Source organism: Prionailurus viverrinus, chromosome F2 (assembly GCF_022837055.1).
Source record: "Prionailurus viverrinus isolate Anna chromosome F2, UM_Priviv_1.0, whole genome shotgun sequence".
In the NCBI taxonomy this organism is placed as follows: domain Eukaryota; kingdom Metazoa; phylum Chordata; class Mammalia; order Carnivora; family Felidae; genus Prionailurus; species Prionailurus viverrinus.
The window spans coordinates 29,228,701-29,256,228 of record NC_062578.1 but is presented as its reverse complement, the minus strand read 5'-3'; the positions used below and the strand labels follow the sequence as shown (position 1 = coordinate 29,256,228).

Below are 27,528 nucleotides of genomic sequence, written 5' to 3'. Positions count from 1 at the left end.
GTAAAGAATCCCAAAAGTAATAAAGATTAAAAGATAGATGAAATGCTGATTACAAATCACTGCTATCTATGAATTAAAGCAGCTCTCCAAGCATTACGAGGAGGTAGTTTGAGTCATTTATGCACTTCATATAAAAACATACAAACCAAAAAACCCTATTATGTAATTCAAACTTGTAAACCTTAAATACAAAGATATCTGAATTATACATAAGTCAAAGTTTACAAAGGTGCTCCCCTACCCCAAATAGTCCAAATTAATACACTTTCAAAGAAATCTGAATTAAATGTCAGAGTCAACAAAATTCACAAAGCCAGAAGCAAGTTTAGTGCTCACAAGTTTATATTTTTAGGTTTGATAAAGATTCTTGTGTATTTTCTAAATACACAGACAAAACAGTTTTGGAAGTTTACATACATGTCTTAGGACACTTATACTAGGTAGGTAAATTACATTTAAAAAATTGGTCTTCGTAAAAGATCTTCCCCAAGAGCTTTTACAAACAGCAGGCAGAAGAAAGCGTTCTTTTATGTTTACAGTGTTTAAAATGCTGATTCTCCCATTTCATAATGGCCTCAACCATCCCTCTCCTCAACCCAAAATTTTGTTCTCAATAGCCAGTGTACTCCAAATTAAGTACCCAATGTCATAAAATTCAGGGCCAGAAAACATCTTTTAAAGTGTGCTTATCCCTAACACATTTTAAACTATCTAAGAACTGTTCAACTTCATTTGAAAGCAGGGATACAGCAGGAAAAAACTTTCCATTTTAAATCCTAAAGTGACTAAGAAAAAACACCTGTTAGTTCTAAGCACATATATTATGTACCATAGTTAAGTTTAAGGATCTGGGTGACTGAACGGCACAAAAACTGGGGTTCGCATCTAGTTCTTCACTTTAAGACCATCCTTTTAAAAATAAAAATGCCACAGCCAATTAATAGCATGTGCTACACTGAGGTCAGGTGTCTTATTTATAGTCAGGTGACAAAACTGCTGTATTAGGAGGAAAAGACTGATAAGGATATTTGAGGGGGAGGAAAGATTAGACACTCAAATTCCTAACGTATGATGTTTTATGGGGAGAACATGTCTCCATACACAAACTGCTTTTAAAGCACTGAAATTCTACAAAAGTTTAATGAGGCAGTTAATAGAGCCCCCTAAAAAGAACATGGGCTTCAGAATCAGATCTGGTCAAAACCCAGCTCTACCACTTAGTAGCTGTGTCACATCGGGCAAGTTATGTTATGCAAATTTCTTGGAGCCTTTTCTCTTCCATAAAATGGAGACAATAGCACCCACCTAAGGGAATTAGACAAAATAATGTAAAGCACAAGAGCACACGTAGGCACTAAAACAATGGTAGCTTTTGAATCATTATCCAGAAAAATAAACTCTTCTATGTTGACAAAATCTTTAAAATATACATAAAGCTTACCGAAGTTTTTAAATTTATTTTTTAAAACTCCTCTTCCATCACACTTTGCCCCGTATTATACTCCTCCAGTCATCTTCAGGCCTGTTACAACTGTACTGTATGAATATAAATTTCCCAACCCTGATCCTTTCATTTTCTATTTTCTCCCCCTTTCCTCTTGGTTCACATCTATTATTAAACTAAGATGTATTAGGCTCCTATTATGCACCAGACATTGTTCTAAGCGCTTTACATGAATTAACTCATTCATTTCTCTCTTCTCCAGCAGGATGGCTCTACCAAAACCAGCTAGTGTTTCCCTTCCCCCCTCAAATTTCAAAGCTATTCATTAGTGTTCAGCTTCCCCTTCCTACAGTTTTTTTTTAAGCTCTTAATTGCTAGGGTGCTAAAATTTAGCAAAACATCTAGTGAATATGAATAATGAGGGCCAATAACAACAATGCAGGGACCATATGGAAGTAACTGTCTCTGAGAATTCTAAGAAATAATACATGATCTTGATTTATATGAGAGGGTCTGTTACTAGAGCAAATAGGAAAGAAAGTTTATATTCTTCCTCTTCATTAAAATTACAAGCTCTAAAATATGCTTCTCATTTAAAATATAAGTTACAAGAGAAAAATTCAGCAAATGTATAACACATAATTCTGCCAGGGCTCCACAGACAAAATTATGAGTATTTCATTGTCACCTTGAGACCAATCATAAGTTCTTATTATCTATCAACTTCCTGAAATTGTACTGTAAGTCAGAAAAAGAATATACTTAAAAAAAAAAAAAAGTCCAGTAGTATACCTTAGTACTAAAACTATTTTTAAAAAAAGACCTAGAAGGGAAAAGGCAGTCCCTCGAGATCATGAAACAAAATAAGTTAGGCAGTCAGCAAGTAGAAAAATCTGTCAGTTCTGTTTCTGGTAAAATGTTTACTTTAAAGAAGAAATTTTTATATAGGCTGAGGCTAATATATTCAAGAGTATAAACATTATTCCTTTGGATTACCTTTCTAAAAACAAACTTTTAAAGTATCATATTTCAGTTGACTAAAAATATAGCCAAATCTGTCACAACACAACATAAAAAGTAATGGACAATTATAGAATATTTTAAATTAACAGTAACAAGCCATCTACATCAAACCTTGTTTCCAGCTAAAACCAAAACAAAAGCACAACAATCCCGTAGTGTACCAAGTGTGTATTTCAATTTACTGTATGCAATCTAACAAAAATTTGGTCATAATTTACCAGATATACATAAATGATTTAAGTAGTAAAAGAAAATTCAGTTTAAAGAGAGTAAGTTCATTTCTTGAGGAAAAGTAAAAGTACATTAAGAATGTAAAGCCAAGTCCAGTTTCTATGCAATAAGTGAACTGTAGTCTAATAAAGCAGATTTAGGTGATTTTCAGATATATATCTTTTCTCTTTAATATATATTTATATATAGACAGATCTACCAATTGTAAACTATGGTTTATTTTAAAGGAGGGGGATAATGGGATGAAAGAAATCTTTATACTATACTTACATATTCACAAAGCAGAACATTTTACGTTTAAAATACTTTTTCATTCATAGTATCTTTGCCCAACTAACGTCTACTTTGGACCCCACCAGAATTACATTATACTCATTTGTCTAGAACACTGAGAATAAGATGTACTCTTCAGTCTTAAACAAAAATCAAACCAAACTATTCATGTCAGTTTTACAATTATGTAGAAACTACAATAAAGTTTAGATGACAAAAGATGTATCTAACCATGTAACTGTATTTTATATCTTTGATTTATCCAAGCAAATACATCAATGTCTAACATTAAACCATTATAGTACTGAAGTCGGAGACAATGAGAAAGCTTGTCTCTTAAAAAACCTATCAGCTTTTCAACTTTGATCAGATGGAGCACCAAAAGGATTATGTCTGTCAAAGTATACTTTGCAATTTTTTCCACACAAATAGCATAATTTAGTGACCTGATATAAAATAGGAAAATATACTCAATTTCTATTTAAAAGAAAGCTGAAAATATGATATCCCTCAATCTTATATAATATACAATATGTTCCTGATAAATGTCATGCATGTTAATATTAATTATGTGAAATGCTGCTGTGAGTTTAACAATCAGCTAATTCATCTGTCATTAGGCTAAATAAATCTGACAATTTCAACTTAATACATCACCCCTTGTACCCTGAAGAATTTAGTTAACAGAATAATTGTAAAGCCTCTCAATATCTTATTTGTAAGATTTTTGCAGATTGTTGAATCATGGTGACTACCAGAAAGACTATATATGAAGATGTAGTAACTTTGAGGAATTGAAAAAATAATGATCTATCATAATTTCAAAACGTTCAATATCCCAGTAAGTATCAAACAAAAGAGAATGCACTTTTTGTGTTATTTTTAATGATAAAAAGGGCACAGGAATAAAAACCTGATATTTCACTTATATTGCATAACAAGCTAACCAAACTGGACATGGAGGTCAAATTAGGAAACAAATCATTTTCCTTATTGTTTCTATGACGACTTTTCTTTCGATTAGATTTCTGTCTTTTCATATAGGACTGAGGTATAGTACACTGGCAAAAATAAAAAGAGGCAAACCAGAATAGTGCCAAAGTAACAGATACCCAAAACCGAATACCATGTCAGAAAACGTCATATAGTAACCATTTATCGATTACAGCAGCAGGAGAAAGTTACTTCTAGATCATAATCATTTTAGTGGTATTTGTCAACTTCGCCATGTTAACTTTGCAACATCATTTCTTCATTTGTAAAGTAGTAAAATTCATGTCAAAAAGGAAAGGGGGAATGGAGGAAGTCAGTTAGTTCATTCCAATAAATTACCTCTCCAGTTCTTATAAACATGCCCATCAGCACAAAATTGAGAAATAATACCTAAGACTAGAAGAGACTTGGTTTAAGTTATGAAGCAAATTAAAATGGAAAAATACAGAAAGGTAGAACCCATGGGGTTGAAAAGGCCCCTCACTGAAAATCTGTATTAAAAAAAATAAAATTAATAAAAATAAAAATAGAAACAAAACTCTACTAGTACAAACTAGCCTGAGTGGTTTGATGGACAGAGTAATTGGGTCAGCTGTCACTGTAGTCTCAAAAATGGGTTTTCTTCATTCATGTTAAAGTGGCACATGAATGTAAGCTCTTTAAGGACACGTACTATATATTCATAGGACCCAAATAGTTACTGTATATCCTATAAATAAAAAATATTTTTGATAACTGACTGAAGATGGGACTCCATGTAATCCAACCACAAGGTTGTTTGCTGTACAGTCCTGTGCAAATATAAAAAAAAATTTTTTTTGCTATAAGGCTTTTTGACCCTACAGTTTTCACAGCAACATAACTACCATCCAGCATGTACCATATTTTGCAAGCCTTCAGTTCAACAATTCAAATTGTCGATTCATATTATGTCCAAATGCAGCATCCTTGAGGAGTATAGGTCAGTTAATCATCTAGAGACATACAAACATCTCCTGATTCATCCCATCGAGACGGATCATTCTGATCTTCTCCATCATCAACCAGCTCTTCGTCAGCTTCTCCTACTTCATTTTCCTCATATTCTTCATCCCGAGGGAAATCTGTATCCTGTCCCTGATCTACACCTTCTTGCCCTCCTGGTTGTGATTTATCTGCACAGTCTACACAAACACCATAGCGTCGAGATCCATGTCTTATTCCAACACTGGCTGCTAACATGAAGATCTTCTTACACACCATACATTTGTATTTTTTATCCTTTTTATGCACCTATTGAAGGGGGGAAAAATCCAATATAAGGATAGTACAGACAATAATGCATTTGAACCACTCAAACCACCCATTCAACAATGAGTGAATATATACCTTGTTTTTCTGTATGAAGTTCAGTTCATAAATCACATTCTCCGTTTAAGGCAATTTATTTAATATCAACCTTCCATAAATTTCAGGTAATAGTGTTAAAATATCTTAAATTTCCCTGACATGAATATAGTTTATCTCAAAGATCATTTATATTTAAAGTTACTTACCAGGGAATGTCTTTTCACATGTTCTCTGCGAGTAAACAGTTTTCCACAAATGTCACAGCTAAATGATCTGACTCCCGTATGAATGAGCAAATGCCTTTTTAGTGTTCGTCTGTATTTGGCTACATAGCTACAATGAGGGCATTTTAACTTGTTCATGATTAGAGATGATTCACCTTTGAGAATAAAAACAAAACAAAACGAAACAAAAACACACACACACAAAAAAGCAATTATATATTAAACAGAAAATTTGCTATCAAAACCTTGTCTCTATCCCTGAGAACAAGGATTATTATAGGGCTACCATACTATTCAATTTTTTTAAAACCCAGAATATGGAAGCTTTTAATTGTTAAAAATAATTTTAAAAATCTGTAGATGTTTAGATGACTAATACTTGCCATTTTCCCAAGTTTCTTGTTTTGGCCAAGATTCAGGCAATAATCCATACTTGAAATCATTTGAAGCACCTGGTATCAATCCATACTTGAAATCATTTGAAGTACCTGGTAGCAATCCATACTTGAAATCACTTGAAGGGCCAGGCATCAGGCCATACTTGAAATCATGTGAAGTACCTAATACAATTGAAAAGTCATTCTGATATAATGGTGGTAATAAACACCTCTTATTAGAATTAAAAGAAAAAAATATTTATTTATATTTTATGAGCACTATGATAGAGAAGCTTAATATAAATAGCTAAATAAAAATGTCTACATTTTAGTCTAAAACTGACATGTCTGCATACTTTATTGCACTTTTTTCCATAATTTATTATCCTAATCATAAAATCCTGATTGGCAGGCGTCTGAAATAGAAAAACTAAAATTTAAAACACAATTCAACCACAGGTAGAGAAAAATTTAGGGAAATAAATCTAAATACTATTTAATACTGCATGGAGGCCACAAGAAAAGTGCTCTTTTATACTGTATTTCAAACATTCAAAACAGCACTCTTAATTGTTACTCCTAATTATATCATTTGAGACTATCGCCCTGAAGCCCAGCTGTGGAATGGAATAGTGTCCTTATTGTGCCCCAAATAATCACAATCTTGTTTTTAAGACTAATCAGTATAGAAAAACAGATGAAGAATGAAGAATAAATACAAGGAAATTACAAATTCAAGGTTCTCGCATTATTACACCCGTTTGTTGTTTCAGACACACTGGGCAAGGTAACTGATTGCCCTCTTGGGGAGTTCATCAAAACCTCTCTAACTCCATCCTTAAATCCAGAAAGTAGAATTAGAATAGTCAATATCCCTTAAGGAATTTGTGCCAGAGGACCTTTAGACTAGCTAAGAGAAAAATTACCTCCTTTGGATAGGATTCCTTTTTACTTCTTAAGATTTTATTTTTTAAGTAATCTCTAAACCCAATGTGGTTGCTTGAATGAACTTACAACCCTGAGATCAAGAGTTGCATGCTCCACCGACTGAGCCAGTCAGTCACCCCTGGACAAGATTCCTTCTTGAATATTGTATGTATCCCCCTAAATCCAGGAATCCTGTGGCAATGCAAACATATCCAGAATTCTCCATAGCTATTGCCACAGTGATCCAATCAATCATCAACTCTTGCCTCTGGATTATTTTCAGTAGCCATCAGAGTTTGTATCCAGGCTCACAATGTTGCCCTCTTACAGTCTGCTCTCAACACAGCAATTAGAGATTCTTTCAGAACTTTAATTCAGAGCCTGGCACTGCTCTGCTCAAAAGCCTGCAAGGACTATCCATATCTCATTCATAGTAAAAACCAAAGACTTCCAAAATCTTACATAGCCTTACCTACTCTAGCCCTTGCTTCTAATGACTCCCTCTGGTCAATCTGTTTCAGCCACACTGGCCTTTGTACTGTTCCTCCATGGGAAAATGGGTCCCTCTGCAAGACCTTTGCACTTAAACTCTTCTTTCCTCTGCCTGAACACTCCTTTCCAGGCTATATACTCACTCACTTGTGCAGTAATCAATTTTCCTCCCACAAAAACCATGGACTTTATACAAAACAATGCTTGTTAAAAAGGACTTTGTAAAAATTTATTTTCCTGTATCTACCTGCCAGATATACTACTTCTCTTAAAAATTAAAATAACTTGGGGTGCCCGGGTGGCTCAGTCGGTTAAGCATCTGACCTCAGCTCAGGTCATGATCTCATGGTTCAGGAGTTTGAGGCCTGCATCAGGCCCTGTGCTGACAGCTCAGAGCCTGGAACCTGCTTTGGATTCTGTGGTCTCCCTCTCTCTCTCTGCCTGTCCCCCATGCATGCTCTCCTTCTCTCTCTCAAAAATAAACATTTAAAAAAATTAAAATAACTTAATATTTCTTCTTCAGTGGAAGTATCACTAACCAACAATGCAAAAGGTCTCTAAGGTGTTTAAAATTTCACTATTATCAGGGCACAGGGGAGGCTGAGTTGGTTGAGCCATCCAACTCTTGATTTCAGCTCAGGTCACAATCTCTCCTTTCTTGGGTTTGAGCCCCATTATCAGGCTCAATAATGACAGCACAAGCCTGCTTGGGATTCTCTGCCCCTCTCTCTCAAAATAAATAAACTTAAAAAAAAATTCATTTCTATTAATGTAAATTGTTTTATACTTGGAATACCTTTATACCTTTTTAATGTCAGGAAAGACTTCTGAATTGACAATTAGGTAATTAAACTATAATGTACTTCTGTTCAAGGGTAAGTTTTCAGAATCCTAAAGTGAGACATCATGCGTGTACATGTGTGTGTGTGGGGGGGGGGGTGGAGACTGGGATGGGGGTGGTAGCCTGGGAACACAAATCTATCAATTTTCAGTTTTACACTTCTACATAAAGCCTGAGCTTTGACTTGTAGTTCTTGATGAAATCAGTACAAAAAAGCTGAGAGCAAGAACTTCCCTGTTTTACTCACCTTTCTATTGCTAATGTCCAAAGCATATACCCTTCAACTATTTATTGAATAAATGTATCTAGTGAATGCTAACACACACGTACTATTTTTTACTTCCTCAAAATACTTAACTTTAAAAAATTAAAACTTTTTAATACTCGAAATTCTGTATTTCTCTAGGTAATCTAAAGACCTGATAAACATCCAGGATAACAGACAAGAGACACCATATCTAGAATACAAAATTCAAATTAAGAAAACCTCAACCCAAACTTCTTTCACCTGTCCCAATTCTTATAACAGTAGAAATTACTATTTATAGGAAGTATATGAGCAGTTTGACAAAGGTATTGCCTTTATAATTCAATACACTGGAAGATCATTAAGGTAATTAAAGATCTACTTCAAAACTGTGCTCACTGTTTAATAATATCCTTCAGGGTACATTTTTCCATAATGGCAAACTAAGAAGAAAGCAGCGTTTTTCTGAACTCAAATCCTAAGACAAAGGCTGATCTCAGTCATAAAAAGCACATGGATCAAAATGACCCCTAAGAGAAACGGCTTTAAATCAAGGGTTTACTTTTTTTGAAAAGATTATATGGACCATCCCCCATTGAAAATGTTTATGTGTAGAAATTCACTTCACCCCTCAATATAGCATGTATCTTCTAGAGCTTTTTCAAACATAACCACAGTACCTTTATCACATCCAAGAAATTTAAAATTGCCCAACTACCATTTAACCCATACTACATATTCAAATTTCCAACTGTTCCCCAAATGCCCCTTTACTCATTTTAGAACCCTGATGTTATCAAGACTGATAATGCCTTTTGGTTGGTCTCCTGGAGTCTAGTGGTTCTTCTGCTGGTCTTTCATGGCATTAACATTTAAAAAACCCAGAGTAGCTAGATTTCTGTAGGCTTGTCTGATATCTCCCTCATGATCAGATTTGAGTTAAACATTTTGGCATAGGTGATGTTGTGCACCTGCTACTGCATTATGGCAAGAGGCAGGTTATTTGTTTTTTTATTGTAAAGAAATCTTTTTTTTGTAACTGAAATAATCTATGGGATAACACGGAGACCATGTGAATATGCTATTACAACAGTCTTTTGCCCAGTCATTATGGATAAGCCCATCAACAGTGGCTTAACATCTATGGATGATCTTGAATTGTTTCCTGTGGGTTATTTTTCAATTCTATCATTCTGTATTTATTAGCTTGGCATTCTGTTAAGAAAGCTTTTCCCTCTCCTAATTTACTTAGACTCACGTTATTCTCTGGAATATTCATGGATTCTTTGCCTTTACTTCTCCCAAAGTTCAAATGATAGAAATATTACTATTCAGAATTAACATTTTGTATTGCCATCACTAATCATACTATTATTTTATATCAAAGCTAATTAAAATACATTAACTAGCCATTTGGATAATTACCATTCTCATTCCATGTATATACTAGCAGGAAACCACCATCTCTATTAACTTAATTATTCTGATATTTAAGAATTCTAAAATCTCTAAATAAATGCCTCCCACAAAGAATAAGAAACACCCATCTATTTGTGTTCACCAGGCTTCCAAAGCATTATCAGAAACATAGCTACTCTCCTTTAAGGGAAGAAACTGAGGGGCGCCTGGCTGGGTGTGGAGCCTACTTAAAAATAAATAGATAAACTGATTAGACAGACAGTAAAGAAACTGCAGTAGGTCCTTAAACATATACACAAACAATGCCAAATCTTTAAATCCTCTTAAACATACTCTTACTAATAAAATCCTACTCCACCTACCAGCATCACCTCCATCCTGATTGGAGCTGGCTTCAGCCAATAAATTTGTATTCACATTCCTATCACAATCTGGCCCTGAGAGTAGAGCACCATCCAGGTCTGAAAAGGAGATATTTTAATCGGTTATTTACAACCATACCATAGCCATCATCAAAACACCACTCCCTTCTTGGTATTGTTTCTTATGCAACACTAAATAGAAAAATATCTGTAAGTATTAAATACCTGCTATATGCTTAATGCTATTAAGGTACAAAATCGTTAAGACATGGTTTTCAACCACAAGAACAAGTGCACACTCAACAGTGAGTACACTGTACTGAACGTGAATAAGCTTTAGAGACAGGGTGAATTAGGCTACTGGCTATGTGAGCAAGTACCTCAGTTTCCTCATATGCTTCCAACTAGATCACAGATTTGATACATATAGGTAATGCAAGTCAAGTGTTAGAGTTTTGGTGTCTGGCATCCAATGACAGCTGCTACTGCTGCTAGTACCAAGTACTAGGTGTGTAAAACATGGTTTCTGTATTGATTCAGAAATGAAAAAGACCAATTAAAGCTAGAATAGTAAAGCAAGGCTTCAGAGAAGAGGTAATTCCTTAGAATTAACCTTGATGTATGGAAAGGATGTGGAAAGGCAGCGTAAATGACATACTAATGATACCAATACTTTTGGTTCCAATCTGTTAATTTCTTTTAAATCTGTTCCATCCCTTCTGTTTCTCTACCACTGCCTTAATTCAGGCATCATTATTCTCTTGGATTAGTGAATTACTGAAACAGTTTCTTGGGTCTCCTTGCTTCAAAATATAATGCTCATAGTTCTATTCATTATCTTTTTTTAATGTTATTTTGAGGGAGACAGCATCCTAAGCAGGCTACACATCCTCAGCAAAGAGCCTCACCCAGGGCTGGAACTAACGAACCATGAGATCATGACCTGAAGTTGAAATCAAGGCATCCTCTTGGTACTTTTATTGGGCACCTGGTTGGTTCAGTTGGTTAAGTGTCCGACTTCAGCTCAGGTCATACACAGTGCAGAGCTTGCTTCAGATCCTGTCTCCCTCTCTCTCTCTGCCCCTCCCCCACTCGTGTGCACAGGCACGCTCTCTCTCAAAAATAAACTTCAAAAAAACCTTTTAATGTTTATTATTTTTGAGGGAGGGACAGAATGCAAGCAGGGGAGGGGCAGAGAGAAAGGGAGACAATATCCAAAGCAGGCTCCAGGCTTTGAGCTGTCAGTGCAGAGCAGATGTGGGGCTCAAACTCACAAATTGCAAAATCATGACCTGAGCCAAAGTCAGATGCTCAGCTCAATGAGCCACCCAGGAGCCCCAAAAATAAACATTAAAAATGCCACTTTTGGCATTCCTGGATGGCTCAGTCAGCTGAGCATCTGACTATCGGTTTCAGCTCAGGTCATGATCTCAGTTTTGTGGATTTGAGCCCTGTGTAAGGTAGAACCTGCTTGGGATTCTCTCTCTTTTCATTTCTGCCCCTCTCCTGCTCATGTTGCCTCTATCTCTCTCAATAAACTTTAAAAAAACTGGGGACATCTGTGTGGCTTTGTCGGTTAAGCTTTCAACTTTGGGTCAGGTCATTCAGGTCATGATCTTGCGGTCCGTGAGTTCGAGCCCAGCATCAGGCTCCGTGCTGACAGCTCAGCGTCTGGAGCCTGCTTCACATTCTGTGTCTCCTTCTCTCTCTGCCCCTCCCCCACTCATGCTGTCTCTCTCAAGAATAAACATTGAAAAAAATTTTTTTTTATTTTTTAAATGCCACTTTTTATGGACAATCTGTCCTCTACTTCCAAGATTCATTTTTTTTAACAGTTATTTATTTTTGAGACAGGGAGAGACAGAGCATGAACGGGGGAGGGGCAGAGAGAGAGGGAAACAGAATCTGAAGCAGGCTCCAGGCTCTGAGCCATCAGCCCAGAGCCCGATGCGGGGCTCGAACTCACGGACCGCGAGATTGTGACCTGAGTTGAAGTCGGACGCTTAACCGACTGAGCCACCCAGGTGTCCCCCAAGATTCATTTTTGATAATACCACCCCGTACTTATTGATCTAGCTTCCCAACACTCAAGATAAAAAAAAAAATTTTTAATAACAAAAAGAGAAATCCTTCCTCTTTACATAAGCAGATACTTGATTCAAAAATAAAAAACCAAAAAACTCCATGGTGGGCAAATGAAACTGTGGTACACTTACACAATGGAATTCCACCCAGTAATGGTTCTAGTGCATAGTTATAAAACCTCAAATCACTGAATGGATCTGGCATTTATGGTCTGGTCTAAGAAGCCAGTAGGATTATGTATTTGCATAATGAAGGAGAGAAGAGTATATATTGATCCTCTCAAGCAGGTGCAGATAGGTCATATAGAGCCCTGCAGGTCATGGTCAGGATTCTGGCCTATAGTCTAAAAGCAATAGAAGGATTTTAAACAAGGTGTTAATTTCATTTACCTTAAAAAAAAAATCCTGGTATTATATGAATTAATTAAACGAGGGCAAAAAGGTGACTAGCTAGGAAACTATTTTAGAAATTCAGGTAAGAACTGATAGTGGCCTTGACTGACGAGAGCAACAAATGGGGGAAAGTAGATAAGTAAGGAAACTTTGTGGAGGAAGAACCAATAGTGCTTGGTGACAGACTGAATATGGAAAAGGCAGGGTTTGAAGGTAATGAGGGAAATTTCCAGCCTATACTAAAGGCAGTTAGGAAACTCTGGTGGGTAGAGGACCAGTTTTGGAGGCTTACATAGTTATGAAGATACTGAGTTTGACATACCTAAGAAAGAGGTAATTTAATAATAGGTTTGGAGTAGGAATAGGGGTTAAATGGGTAAACTCTAGATACTGCCTGGGACCAAATCTCATCTGTGCCACTTCCCAGCTGTGTGACAGTTGTGAAGCAGCAGGCTCCATTCTGAGCTGTTAGCAAAGAGCCTGACACAGGGCACCTGAGCCCAAGTCGGACGTTTAACTGACTAAGCCACCCAGGCGCCTGTGGAAAAAGAGTATTTCAAGAAATACTCCACCATGACAATGCTGAAATGCTGCCAAAACTTCAAGATTAAGGACTGAAATGTGCATTACTTTCATTCAATAAATACTGAGCACCTAGGACATCACTAGTGATCTTAGAGTAACACTGGTTTTATCAGTGGGGCAAGGAGAAAGAGCAAGAGTGGCCTGTGCTGTGGATGGAAAATGAAGAATTATGATATATAATACAATCTGAGAGATTTGGTTGCAAAAGGGAATAGTGAGAAATAGAGTAAGAGTTTATTTTTTTATTTTATTTTATTTTTTTTTTAATTTTTTTTTTCAACGTTTATTTATTTTTGGGACAGAGAGACAGAGCATGAATGGGGGAGGGGCAGAGAGAGAGGGAGACACAGAATCGGAAACAGGCTCCAGGCTCTGAGCCATCAGCCCAGAGCCTGACGCGGGGCTTGAACTCATGGACCGCGAGATCGTGACCTGGCTGAAGTCGGACGCTTAACCGACTGCGCCACCCAGGCGCCCCAAGAGTTTATTTTTTTAAAGATGAAAGTAATAAACATCTTTGAATGCTGAAATGAAGAGGTCACTAAGAAAGAGAAAAGTTAAAAATATTGAGGAAACACTGCAAAGAGGAGTCTGGAATCCAGAAGCAAATGTTTGGGTACTTAAGAGAGAGAGAAAGGATAATCAACATATAGAGATAAATTTGAAGACAAGTACTTAAGGGCATTCATCTATTGGCTTTTATATTCTCCATAAGGTGGAATAGTAAAATAGGAGGTTATTGCCTACAGTAAATGTTGGCTGTCAGGAGAATGAACAAGTACTTCATATGCAGAGCAGGAAAAGGAAATAGATACAGACTCCTTTACCTGTTCCTTGAGAGACGGGATATTGGTTAGGTTTTATTTTCCCAGCATTGTCATAATGAGTGACAAAATGCTTTTCAACAAGTGTTGTTAAATGTTGGTTTGAATATTCTGCCTTCTGCAACCTCTATTACTAGTTTAATTAATGGCATTTAAATGACAATTTCTCAGTTTTCTGGTGTACAGTAACATTAAAACATAACCAGTAACTGAAAATAATTAACTGAAATCTAGTGCCTTTGTTTTCCTATGAAAACCTGAATGTATTTCAATAGTAAATTTAAATTGTTATTCAAACAACTGTACTAGGTTTCCCCAATATCTTTTTTTTTTTTTAAAGTCACTATTCTGAAGAATACAGCCTGTTCAGAGGGCACTACAAAGTGGGTTTGTAAATACAGGCAGGGCGTTTCTATTTATGTAACATTCTATAGTGATTTGTTGAAGGCTTCCTCAGCTAGTTCTTAAAATAGACATTTCCTGTCTCCTACTCTACCTCTTAAGTATTAGAATTTGTGATCTTTACCCTAAGCTCAGAACACCTCAACCTGAAAGCTTAACAGATGGCAAATATATTCTTTCTGTGGACAATATTTCTTCTCAAAAACAAAATCATAACCATGCTACAAATATCAAATCTCTTTCAAAAGGTAATACTTAGTTCTTGATATCAAAAACAAATTCTCATGGGTGCCTGGATGGCTCAGGAGATTGTCTCTCTCCCTCTCTGCCCCTCCCCTATCACACTGTTTCTCTTTCAAAAATAAACATTAAAAAGAAAACAAACAAGCAAACAAACACACACAAATTCTTAGAATAGGTGAGCTCTCCCAGGTTGACAATAAGCATGTTTAACTCAGGAATCAATACATCATCTGGTACCTTATTCAAAACCAGCCAAACTGCCTAGCAAATCATTTTTAATCAGTTGATGTGAATGGGATAGGAGGCAGCTAACCATTCACTTCAAACAGAAATGAATTTTGTTTCACTAGCAAGCAAAAGCAGTAACTCTGGGTCATCATTTTTCTCCAAAACTATAGGATTAAAGAATAAACTCTACTATATTTGGTTTTAGGACATTCACCACCTTCCTACTGAAATCTTTTTCGTTTAAACTTGGCAAAAAGGGCTAAGATATCTCTGTAAACAAAAGACCTTTTTTCAAAGAACTATTAAAACAGTTTCACAAGATAGCCATCTTTCTGAATTACAGCAGGTATAGGTACACTATGTATTATCATTCAAACGACTGAATGAATTTAAATGATTGAATTCAAATGGCTATAAGCTGCTTTTTCTCCAGTGAACAGGTAACTACAGACCTCTTCCCCCCCACAAACCAAACACCAGATTTTACGCATTCAAGTCTGTAAGTCCCTTTATGTATCTCACTTAAATTTTACTACAAATTTATGGAAGAATAGTAAAAATATTATCAGCTGTATGAGGAACCTAAGATAGGCTAGTGGCAGAGTGCTACATTTATTGCCTATATTACATTGCCTCCTGAGAATATATAAGTTCCAAACCTATGGACTTGCTGCACACGAGGCAAAAAAAAAAAAAAAAAAAAATACAATCTGCAATGCTAGAAATGAGTGAAGAAGTACACCCATCTTTAACTTAGTTTCCTAGTGATACTTTATACTTTTTGCTAAATGAACAAAAATAAACTTTACACTCCATGCTAAATCAACATTTGCTTTAGTAACTTTATTTAATAAAACCATTTCCAAAATCTTAAATGTACCTAGGTATCAGCTATTGTGGTTCTTTGTAAGTATTACATTTTTGTCTTTGAAGGCAATTTTCTCTTCAGGTTTATTTTTAAGTAACTGACTAACCATGTTTTTGCATGTTTAAAAAGATGACATTTTATTCATGGATTTTTAAAAAATCAGATTAACAGAAAATCAGATTAACAAGAAAAGCGAATGAGATAAAAAAAAAAAAAAGAATGGTGTGGTGCCTGGGTGGTTCAGTTAGTTCCATTTAAGTATCCAACTCAATTTCAGCTCAGGTCATGATCTTGCAGTTGTGAGATTAAGACTGAGCCCTGTGCGTGGGGGCTCTGCACTGGCAGTGAGGAGCCTGCTTGGAATTCACTCTCTCCCTCTCTCTGCCCCTCTCCCCCCACACTCCTGCAAGTATTCTCTCAAAATAAATATTTAAAAAAATAAAAGTAAAATAAAGTAAAATCTTGGTCTCTACTCCCTCTTTATAACAATCACAACTTCATTTTTCTCACATAAAAAAGAGTGGCAATGTTTGCCCACTTCACAAAGTTGCTGTGAAAAGCGACACCAGGGGGCGCCTGGGTGGCTCAGTTGTTTATAAGCATCCAACTTCGCCTCAGATCGTGATCGTGACCTCACAGTTCGAGTTTGAGCCCCACATCGGGCTCTGTGCTGACAGCTCAGAGCCTAGAGTCTGCTTCAGATTCTGTCTCCCTCTTTCTCTGCCCTTCCCCCACTCACACTCTGTCTCTCTCAAAATAAACATTAAAAAATTTTTTTAATGAATAAAAGTGACACCAGTAAATGAAAATACTGAGTAAACTGTGAAGTGTAATATCAATCTGGTGTCATTAAGTGTGATTAATCTTGGGGCCTATCGTTATAGGTTTCTCTTGGACCACGGCAGGCAATGCTTCCAAATCATCTGGTAAAGGGAGTGGTATGGCACTTGCCTGTAAATGCTAAATAAACAAAACCAAGTTGGAAGGTTTCCCCAACAATTTTCTTCTGGGTCTCAAAATTCCAAACATGAAGCAGGTACAAACTTACTCAGACTGTCTTAAAAGACAGATATTCTTGAAATCAATGAAATGATAGAGAACATCAGAAATCAAGATTTATTTTTTTTTTTAATATTTATTTTTGAGAGAGAGACAGAGACAGAAAGTATGAGGCGGAGACGGGTAGAGAGAGGGAGACAGATTCTGAACCAGGCTCCAGGCTTCAAGCTGTGAGCACAGAGCCCAAAGCAGGGCTTGAATTCATGAACCGTGAGATCATGACCTGAGCCGAAGTCGGAAGCCTAACCAACTGAGTCACCCAGGTGCCCCAGAAATCAAGGTTTTGGAAGTCACTAACTCAACTGTACAAAAAACCCTTAAGAGACCCAGTAAGATATATTCCACTTTCATATAAATATATCAACATCAAGTTTCTCTTCTCTGAAGACAGTTTCAGAACTGTTTTTTCATAAACAGGTACAATTTTTTTCTCTTGATTGTGATCAGGTTTTTTTCTGCTTTTCAGTGGAGAGTAGTAAGTTATAAATGTATCATATAAAATGCCCTTGACAGTTCCTGTAGTAGGATAGAGACTCAACATATAGTAGTTTCCTTTCCCCCACTGACTCAAGTGACTGCCCCATCTTTACTTAGATTAAATTCTACTGTTTTTTCTTTGCACTACTCAACTAGGGCTGTTATTTCTGCCCTCACTAGTCCTTAAAAGGTCTACCCAGATCGCTCCACTCCAATCCATGAACAACACACTCCAAATGTTTTTCTTCCTAAAGGCTAATATAAACACACCTAATCTCTAGTTAAAAACCTCTCACTACCTCAGTCTATTTTTGAAACCAAATCGACAAACTTACCATGTAAAACAAAGAGAATTACAATCTGCTCTAACTAACCTACCTACCCAACCTGATCTTCCCACTACACTCCTTCTATTCTTTTACCTATTTACCCTGATTTCTTGCCATGTTGTAGTCACTGAACGCCCTCCCCCTCCTCTGGCAAAGTCTTACACAAGACCCTGTTCTTACTATTGCCTTCTCCATGAAGCCTTCTCCAACTCTTCTGAGCAGTTAGGAACCTCCCATTGCATCTGCTCATCCTACTTATTTTAAACATTTGTTCCAACGCACTGGGTACGTTTCTACCCTACAGCGACCCTACTATGAACAAGTTCCAGGTAAGGTAATCCTCAATCTTGACATCAACGTCATCTGACATGATACTTACTTTTTTGGGGACTTAAATAGAAATTTTATTATCAGGGGCACCTGAGTGGCTCAGTTAAGCAGCCCTCTTGATTTCAAGTCAGGTCATGATCTCACAAGATGGGAGTACCACGTCAGGCTCTATGCTAACAGCCTGGAGCCTGCTTGGGATTCTCCCTCTGCCCCTCCCCTGCTTGCTCACTCTCTCAAAATAAACATTTTTTAAAAATTTACTAGTAAATTTCCTGTTATGATGTGGAAAGCTATTCTGGTATCTCAGAAAAATAATATTTGGTTGTAATATAACTTTTCTGGAGAGTAAATCTTTGAATGAAGATTTAAGGCCTTCTGGTCACCCCAGAATAAATATTAAGACTATGTCAGAAACCAAAGTTTCAGTTTTATAGAACTCTCAGGGATTGACACTTAGACAATCTGATACTCTCAGGCAGAACTCACAAAAATGCTTTTGTAACTGATCTACAAGGCTTCTTCAGTACCTAGTCTGGCCACACAGTTTCTATTTCTTTAGGGTTTCTAACGTATTGGTAATAATCCTAACTACAGTCATCTCTTGGGACAAATACGGCAGACAGGAAAGGAAAGGAACACTAGACAGATGAAAAGAAGGGGGAAAAAAGATGGCAGAATATTCCTACCACCATACAGCTATCTACTATCATCCTTTTAAGATTAAACATTGGGAAGATTCTTATGGATTAGTGTATTTTATAATCCATTCACTACTGGTGGACATTTACTTTTTAAAATGATCATCAGGCCTTCAAACTATCATTTAACACCCAACTGTAACAGTTTCTGAAGAAAAGTGACTGGATATTATCACTTATAGATCATCCTTCATAACACATTCAACCAAAAGGATGCCTCAAAGTTAAAGAACATCTGGGACCCCCTAACAAAGAAAACTAATCTAGATCCATCAATCTATCTGAAATGCTTACTTACAGTAAGATGTAGAAGGCAGCAATTTTCAGATTTTATAAAAGTAATAACTACAATACTCCCAGTGGTGTCTAAGGGTAGCATCCTATAATCAGAACAGTATTTCTGCAAAGAAACATGAATATTCACATTTAAAGAAATGAGTAAAAGATATAAATAGCTGGTTTTGCTGCCAGCTAAGAATCAAGTTTTGTTGCCAAAATGATTAAGAAAAAGCTTTGGGTAGTTTTTACAGATTTCAAGATTTCAGAATTACAAAATTTTCGTTTCTTTCTTCCCATTAGAGACATTATGTGGGATACAATCAGAACCAGTTACAGTTAAGTGGCAAAAGCTAGTCCAAAGCCCACATCTCCTTAAATAAAGCCAAGTTTCATGGTTTTTAAACATATTTAATAGTTTATACAGTAAATTTATATGGCATGGTCAAAACAGGACTCTCAAATGTGATGGCCAGTTTTCAAAATTGTAAAAAGTTAATCATTTAGAAAGCAGTTTAAGATTCTGCAACATTTGGGGCACTTGCGTGGCTCAGTTGTTTGTCAGACTTCATCTCAGGTCATGATCTCATGGCTGGTGAATCTGAACCCCATATCAGGCTCTTCGCTGTCAATGCAGAGCCTCCTTCACATCCTCTGTCCCTCTCTCTGCCTTTCCCTTGCATGCACGAGCTTGCATGTACACACACGCACCCACAGGTGCATGTACGCTCTCAACCTATCTCAAAAATAAACATTAAAAAAGATTCTGAGGGCACCTGGGTGGCTCAGCTGGTTAAGCATCCAACTTCAGCTCAGGTCATGATCCCACCATTCGTAAGTTCAAATCCCATGTTGGCCTCTGTGCTGACAGCTCAGAGCCTGAAGCCTGTTTCAGATTCAGTGTCTCCCTCTCTGTCTCTGCCCTGCCCCCTCTTGTGCTCTCTCTCTCTCAAAAATAAACATTAGAAAAATTTTTTTTAAAGTTTCTGCAACATCTGACTGAAGGTAATGCATATACCTATTATCATCCAAAACACAGAAAAGCAGAAGTACTGGTTAGTAGCAAACTCTGAAGAATTCAATATAAATAGAATAATTCATTAGTCCAAACATGACCCATTAGAGTATCTTAAAGATATTTAGCTTGAACATTCTGTTCTCCAAGTTGTCTTCTAAATACTCAAAAATTATTTGCTTTTTAACCAAAAGGCAAATATGCAAATTGAAATTTTAAAGCTAAAACTCTATTTGTAAAGGATTAATAGAAATTTACAAATGTTGTAAAGCTGTTTTCCCTGAGAAGTTCAGATGAGAGAAAGGAACGTTTAGATTATTTAAAAGAACTGTTAAATTCTTTGCTGAGGTAAAATCACCTTGCATCCTGTATACATTAAAAAAAAATCCAGGGCCACCTGGGTGTCTCAGTAGGTTTAGCGTCAGACTTTGGCTCAGGTGGCTTGCTACTGTCAGCGCAGAGCTCACAGATCCTGTCCCTCTCTCTCTCTCTCCCCGCCCCTTCCCTGCTGGCACTCTCTCAAAAATAAACAAAACATTAAAAAAATCAATCATCTATACAGAATTGTATCAGCTTTTATTAAAGATAAAAATCAGGTTATATAATCTACGGCTTCATTTACAGAGGAAATGGTTATTATGCTACACGGTATCAACTATATAAAACCCCAATGGAGAAATTCCTTTCAGAATTCAGTACCAGAAAAGTTTGTCATCCTCCAGAACTGGCATGTTTCCTCCTTTTGAGAGAGGCTTAGTATCTTAGAGCCAATTAAAAGCTTAATTAGGGCAACCATATTAACACCCTTGACTAGCACACTTAATTTCTTTACTGCTAAATTGTTTTGCTGATTTGTCAGTCATTTCAAAAAATGTTTGTACAAAATGTGGTATATATGCATGCATAAATTAAATGTGTATACAAGCAAAGCAGTATTTACAATGGGTGCAACCTGCTAGTGTGAATGAAATAACAGAAGAATCTAGATCCAGAAAACCATGTTCCTTATAGTCCCAGAGCATCAAAAGACCAAAAATAGGATTAACACTTGACTTGCTCTGTGAACACTGTTAAATAATTCAGTTATTATTTTTACTCATACAATTTAATTTCTAATCTTAGATTTTTATCTACTTCATTTGGCTGAAATTGGTTTTCTGGCTGTGTATCAGCAAGACAAGTATTTGAAATTTTTATATTAGCAGAGGAACTAACTCATTAATGACATCTTTTTTCCCTATTACCTAGAATTTAGTCTTTCCCAATAGTTTTAATTATCCCATAAACCTTAATAAAATAAAAATGAGAGAAGTTTCTAACCTTTCCTGAGTTCTACTTTATTATTTTAATTTTCTTTAAATGTTTATTTTTGAGAGAGAGAACACAAGTGGGGAAGGGGCAGAGAGACAGAGGGAGACACACAATCTGAAGCAGGCTCCAGGCTTTGAGCTGTCAGCACAGAGCTGATAGAGGACTCATGAACTGTGAGATAGATCATGACCTGAGCTCCAGTCAGATGCTTAACTGACTAAGCCACACAGACACCCCTCCTGAGTTCTATTTTCAAGTATCCTCCTATATTAAAAATAATTTGAAGCAAACTGCATTAGTGAGTCAAGTAACAAACATGCTAGTTTAAGATTAAAAAAAAAACCCACCTAAATAAAATCCCTGATATTTGTGGGTACATCTTATCTCAATATCTTACAACCTTTCTGAATGAGGCATCTGAACACCAGCTTCAACATTATGTGGCAAGAAGATATTTAGAGCTGTGGTTTACAAACTGTAGACTTAAGAATCTGGGGGAAATCATAGTTCTTATAAAGGATCCACAAATCCAAATATGTCAAGCATTGCTTGTAGACTATATAATTTACTAGGACTTTTCAATATTTACGTATAGAGCTTTAAATTCATTTAAAACTATTTCACTAAACATTTTCACCATTTCTAAATAAATGGAAGTCAAAGTATAACCAATGATGGTACAGTTCATAAAAATGTTTGAGATTTTAAAAGGGACCAATTTTTTAAAAGACTGAGTCTACTAGTTCATTAATTGCAAAGTTTTATTGTGAGATAGTCCTTAACATGAAACCTGCCTCTATTTTTACTAGCTGATTGACCTTGAGACGGGCCTTAACCTTGATAAACACAGATGCACCGTGTTCTATATTGGTCAGAATTTGCCTGAAGAGTTGTAGTTAATTCTGTACACCACAATTTCTGGATAAAAAAAGGGGGGGGGGGTTAATTGTAAGAAAGATGGTAAAAAGGTTTGGAATTCAGAAGGTGGGTGGTATAGCACTTAGCCTGGAAGAAAAAGGGACTTCAGGGGAATACTTAAATTATTTATAATATCTCAAGAGTTATCACGTAGATTTGGAGAGATTAGGTTAAGCTCAGATTATACTACTCAAAATGGAAGAATCAGGAAATTTATAAGAAGCAAATTGTGGCTCAATATAAAATAACTTCCTAACAGTCATCATACACTGGAATGGGCTGCTTAAAAGAGTATTCTTTCTAAATATTCAAACAAAAGGTCAAGCTGAGGCCAATAAGACCATCCTTCGTAGAATTTAGTAGAAAGTACACTGCACTGGAAAACTGACTTCAAATAATCTCTATAGTCTCAACTTTTTTTTTTTTTAATTTTTTTTGTTTTCAACGTTTATTTATTTTTGGGACAGAGAGAGACAGAGCATGAACGGGGGAGGGGCAGAGAGAGAGGGAGACACAGAATCGGAAACAGGCTCCAGGCTCTGAGCCATCATCAGCCCAGAGCCCTATGCGGGGCTCGAACTCCCGGACCGCGAGATCGTGACCTGGCTGAAGTCGGACGCTTAACCGACTGCGCCACCCAGGCACCCCTCAATAGACTCAACTTTAAGGGGACCTAGGATGACTAGGATAGGTGTGCTTTGTCATTTAATTTTAATAATCCTAGAAATAAGAACCATAGTTTAAAGATAAAGAAACCAAAGGCAAGAGTTTAATTTGATCATGGTTAAACTGTAGTTAAATGTTAAATACAAGCTCATTTTCAAATCATAACTCCATTTGGGCTCTTTCCTCTTTGTCAGTGGATTGCAACCTTTGCTCACTGTGTAATCACCTACACAGCTTATAAAAATTCTAACAACCAGGACACATCACAGAACCAATTAACTCAATCCCTACTGTAAAGACCCAAGCATCATGGTCTGTAAAGTTCCCAAGTGATGTTAATATGCAGCCAAAATTAAGATCCACTACTCGATACCAAGGGTTGGCAATAAGGCTTTATAGTGAAGCATATCCATGTTCACTTGTGTTTATTGTCTATGGCTGCTTTCATCATGTAAATCAGACACTGACCTTATAACTGGCAAAACCAAAAATACTTACTCTTTGGTCCTTTACAGCAAAAATTTGCCAACCCCTGGCTCGTTTTATTATGTCCGAACCATAATAATCTCATAAGACCCTATTTCCTGCCATTCAGTGAGTTTGGATCTAGAGGCCTTGAAAAGTTGCAAAAAGTTTAACAACTGAAATATAGCACATCACTGATTAAACCAATTTGTCAGTTAAACAAGGTCCAAAACCAAAGTGATACTCATAATGTAATAATCTTTTCTAAGATGTAAGAGATAAACTGAAAACATATTATTAGACTACTAAAAATTAATTTATGATACGCCTACTCCATTGATGCAAACTCAGCTGGGGGGGGGCTTACCAAAATAATAGCCAGTAATGTTATTTTTTAAAGAATGCATTGTGGTTCAGTATGAGTGCTTTTCTTTGAATCATTCCAATTATATGTGGGACTATGAATGGGTTTGGCTCTGATTAGTTTTGCCAATTACTACCCCCAAAACCTGCTTATTCCTTAAATTGTGTATATATGTATTTTATTTAAAAAACACTACAGGGTTCCCAACATACTATTAAACAATTAATCCCTGCAGCGGAAAGACAATGTAGTTCTAATTTTTGAGAACTGCTTTCAAGGGCTTGTACATTAAAAATTAAGCCAAGGGGCACCTGGGTGGCTCAGTTGATTAAATGTCCAATTTTGGCTCAGGTTATGATCTCACAGTTCATGAGTTTGAGCCCAGCATTGGATTCTGTGCTGAAAGCTCAGAGCCTGCAGCCTGCTTTGGATTCTGTTATCTCCCGTTCTCTCTGCCCCTCCTCCCCTCAAGCTCTGTCTCTCTCTCAAAAATAAATATTGTAAAAAAAAAATTTTAATTAAGCCAAAATAAAGTGACGCTAAGAAATTCTATCTTCCCTTAATACTTTAAAGAAACTGCCTCTGGGCTTTTCTTACTGAACAGTTGACAAGTAGGAGGGAAAAGAGCAGTAAATCGTTATTACACAGGCATGCTGATTTTTACAAAAGTAAATGTAAAAACCAATGAAAACTAAATCCAAACCTAAAAAGCCAGAGAAACCATTTCATTTCATAAGATTACTATGGCATTTTGCCCTTTGAGATCTAAAAACAATGATTCTCTTTAACAGAAAGTACTCCATCCCCAGATTATCACCATGATGTAAAATCAGACACTGAAAGAGCTTTGAAAGCAACAAAACAAATATCAAATCATATGTGACAGTGGTAGATATATACCTCAAGTCTAGGGCCTGCAAAGGAAAACCTCAAATCCACTGAACTCTTCTTCAAATATATTTAAGTTAGTTAGGCACAGGCAATTAAAGATAAAGAAAATTTTCAAATCTTTTATTTACACACACAGTAACAATGGTCTCCCACTCCACTAAAAAAAACAAATCCATAGTACAAATGTGATATGCTAAGATTGTGTTGTATGTGTATACATTTAGGTTAAATAATGAGGAGAAAGGTCTGAGTCCTCTTAGTAACAGGCAAATGAGAATGAAAATGAGGGGACAATGGGGCAAATTTAAAACATTTAGCTTCTGTAAGATTTATGGTGAGAACAGAACAGTAGCCCTAAACAAATTAGAATAATCCCACTGTCATTTGCAAAATTCTATAAAACAAACGTTTACTCCCCCCACAAATTGGGAATAAAAAAGGTTAACTAGGTCTCAAAAATGTTCTGAAATGACAAACTGATTATATATTACAACTAAGATTTTAACTAAGATTACAAAGACTTTATCCTTTCCAGCACTGGATGCAAAAAAAAGTGATCAGAGCATAAAGATCAGAAACACCTAAGAACTATAAATGAAGCTGAGTCCACATTACACATAATAATATAAACAAACACCTGATTAACACAAACTGAGAAACACACACACACGTTCAGAGAAAAAAGACACAGCAGAATTATATGCTTGAGTAATTTTCTCCCTTCTACTATAAACACTCAAATTTAGTATTACTTGTGGATTACTTTTATGATTTAAAAAATACTTTAAAAATATACTTCAAGATTATATCCAATCAGAATTAATTAGAATGAAAACCCAGATACCTTTGTATATAAAATATTTACCTGGTTCTTCCTTGATGAATGATAAATCTTCCTCTGGATAGGCAACAGGTGGCTGCATCACTGAGCAATCTTCTAAATTTGTTTCATTAGGTGGTATATTATAAATAAATCTCTTTGTAGTTTGGTTTTTCCTCCTTGTTTTGCCAGTCTCTTGAATTCCCTGGGAGCCCATATTATTCCAAATAAACACTTTTGTTTGACCTTGAGATTCATTTTCAGCCAATTCAGGTGAACCATCCTGAACCCAACTACTGTCATTCATCTGGTAGTTTTCTATTTGGCCCTCGTCGACGTTACAACCATCATTTTCAATTTTTACATTACTTGCCAAATTGGTAAGATTCCGTGTCGCCCAAAAACTGGCAATTTTTTGATCCCGTGATGAAGATAGACCATCTCTATTAACTGGTTTTCTATTATTATAGTCCACGACAACAGACTCTGGAGCTTCTGATTTAATGCTTATATTTAAGGCATCTTTAATGAAATTTCGGCAGGTTTGAACAACTTCACTCATTTGAAGATAGCTGGCCACTGTCATCACTTCAATGGCATTTTGGCTTGTGAGCACCAGGTTACCAGAATACAAGAAGTCCAAGATGACTGAAAAACCTTGAACTGCAGCAATATCTAAATGGGTAGTATTGTTTTGGTTAGGGCTTTCTTTGTTTGAAAAGCAATATAAAGTCTTAAAGAAACGGCTGCCTGCAACCAGGATGTTCTTATGGGCTTTAAAGATTTTTCCGCTCACCACGATGCTGACATCGCAAAGAATACCTTTCTTTCTTTGTTCATTTAGTTGTCGAAGAAGTTGATAGCAATAAGAGTTCTCATTTGGCCTACTATTAAAGTCACAGTACCCCTCCTCTGATGGTATTTCTGACTCCTGTAATTGGATGGAAAACATCAATATTAAATTTTATCTACCTTTTAAAAACCCCAAAGGAAAACATGTATCATCAATATAACTTTTTAAAAAGTGCTAACCAAACACATTAACGCTAGTAATCCTGATGTATTTTGAGACCATAGTGTTCACAGGGATCCCAAATACTGAGAGTAAAGTTGTGAAGAGCTTGGTGCAAGCCACTGCTATTCTAAGTCAAACACATCTGAATGAAGATCAGCAGGAGTTCATTTGAGGAATAGCATGAATCATGTTACTTTTTTCATATATAAGCCAAGGATATAGATTAAGAATTACTTAAAATCATAATAATACTTTCTTATGAAAAGAAAATTTCCTATATATGAATCAAATTAGTTTGCTTTATCTCTGATAGGAATGCAGCAGCCTTCCTAATTGAACTAACAATGTTCAAGTTACAGTATGTTGGGCATCTCATCCTATTTAACACTACTAAAAAGGTAAATCTTAAGTCTTGGCAAACATCCAAATAGTTTAGGTCAATGAAGTTAATTAAATCTAATTCAAGAAGATAAAGTTAAGACCCTAATAGGAAAATGGGTTTCAACTACAGGAATATCCAGCTATATAATTTCCCAATCAACTTTCAAAATACCTTATCAAAAATTCCTGAACTCAAAATTCTCAGAAGTTTATAATTTTCTTTCTTTCAATCTGACAAGTACTCATTAGAGTTCTGTTTAGCATCACTAAAGTTATGGTAATTTCCTCTAGAGCCACAGCACACTGTTTAATAACTTCGCTAGATAACTGAAGTAATCACTTTTTCCAATCAAAAAAGTGCTTAGACATTTCTAGTAGAAAAGATAACTGAAAATTGTGACCTGAAGTGTTAGTCCATTTCTGTGAAATAATGACACACAGACAAATCTAAGATTATATGAGCATGGGAAAAACATGGAAAGATACATACTAGATTGTAAACATGCTGGGAGGACTGATATGCTTGGAGAGAAGAGAGGAAGGGGGAATTAGGGAAAAATATTGAAGGGTATTGGAAACACAGTTAAGACTGCAAAAGAATTCTCATGGAAATAATATTCTAACTGGTGGTAAGATTCCTAAACAATCCCACAACTTCCTTAATTAACCCCACTCCACATGGGTAAGGCTAAAGCACAAAAATA

The 27,528-nt window shown here is 36.1% G+C and overlaps 1 protein-coding gene across 2 annotated transcripts in view; it reads right to left on the bottom strand.

Moving 5' to 3' along the window:
- Positions 1-324: 324 nt before the first annotated feature.
- ZBTB10 (zinc finger and BTB domain containing 10) overlaps positions 325-27,528 on the bottom strand; it is a 36,753-nt gene continuing 9,549 nt past the window's right edge. For both annotated transcript variants that reach the window (XM_047842610.1, XM_047842609.1), the window contains exons 2-6: positions 25,474-26,359; positions 10,183-10,281; positions 5,901-6,077; positions 5,500-5,672; positions 325-5,236 (exon numbers count right to left, since the gene is read on the bottom strand). In XM_047842610.1, the coding sequence (XP_047698566.1) occupies positions 4,931-5,236; positions 5,500-5,672; positions 5,901-6,077; positions 10,183-10,281; positions 25,474-26,359 (1,641 nt within the window). In that variant the 3' untranslated portion in view covers positions 325-4,930. The remainder of the gene's footprint in view (positions 5,237-5,499; positions 5,673-5,900; positions 6,078-10,182; positions 10,282-25,473; positions 26,360-27,528) is intronic.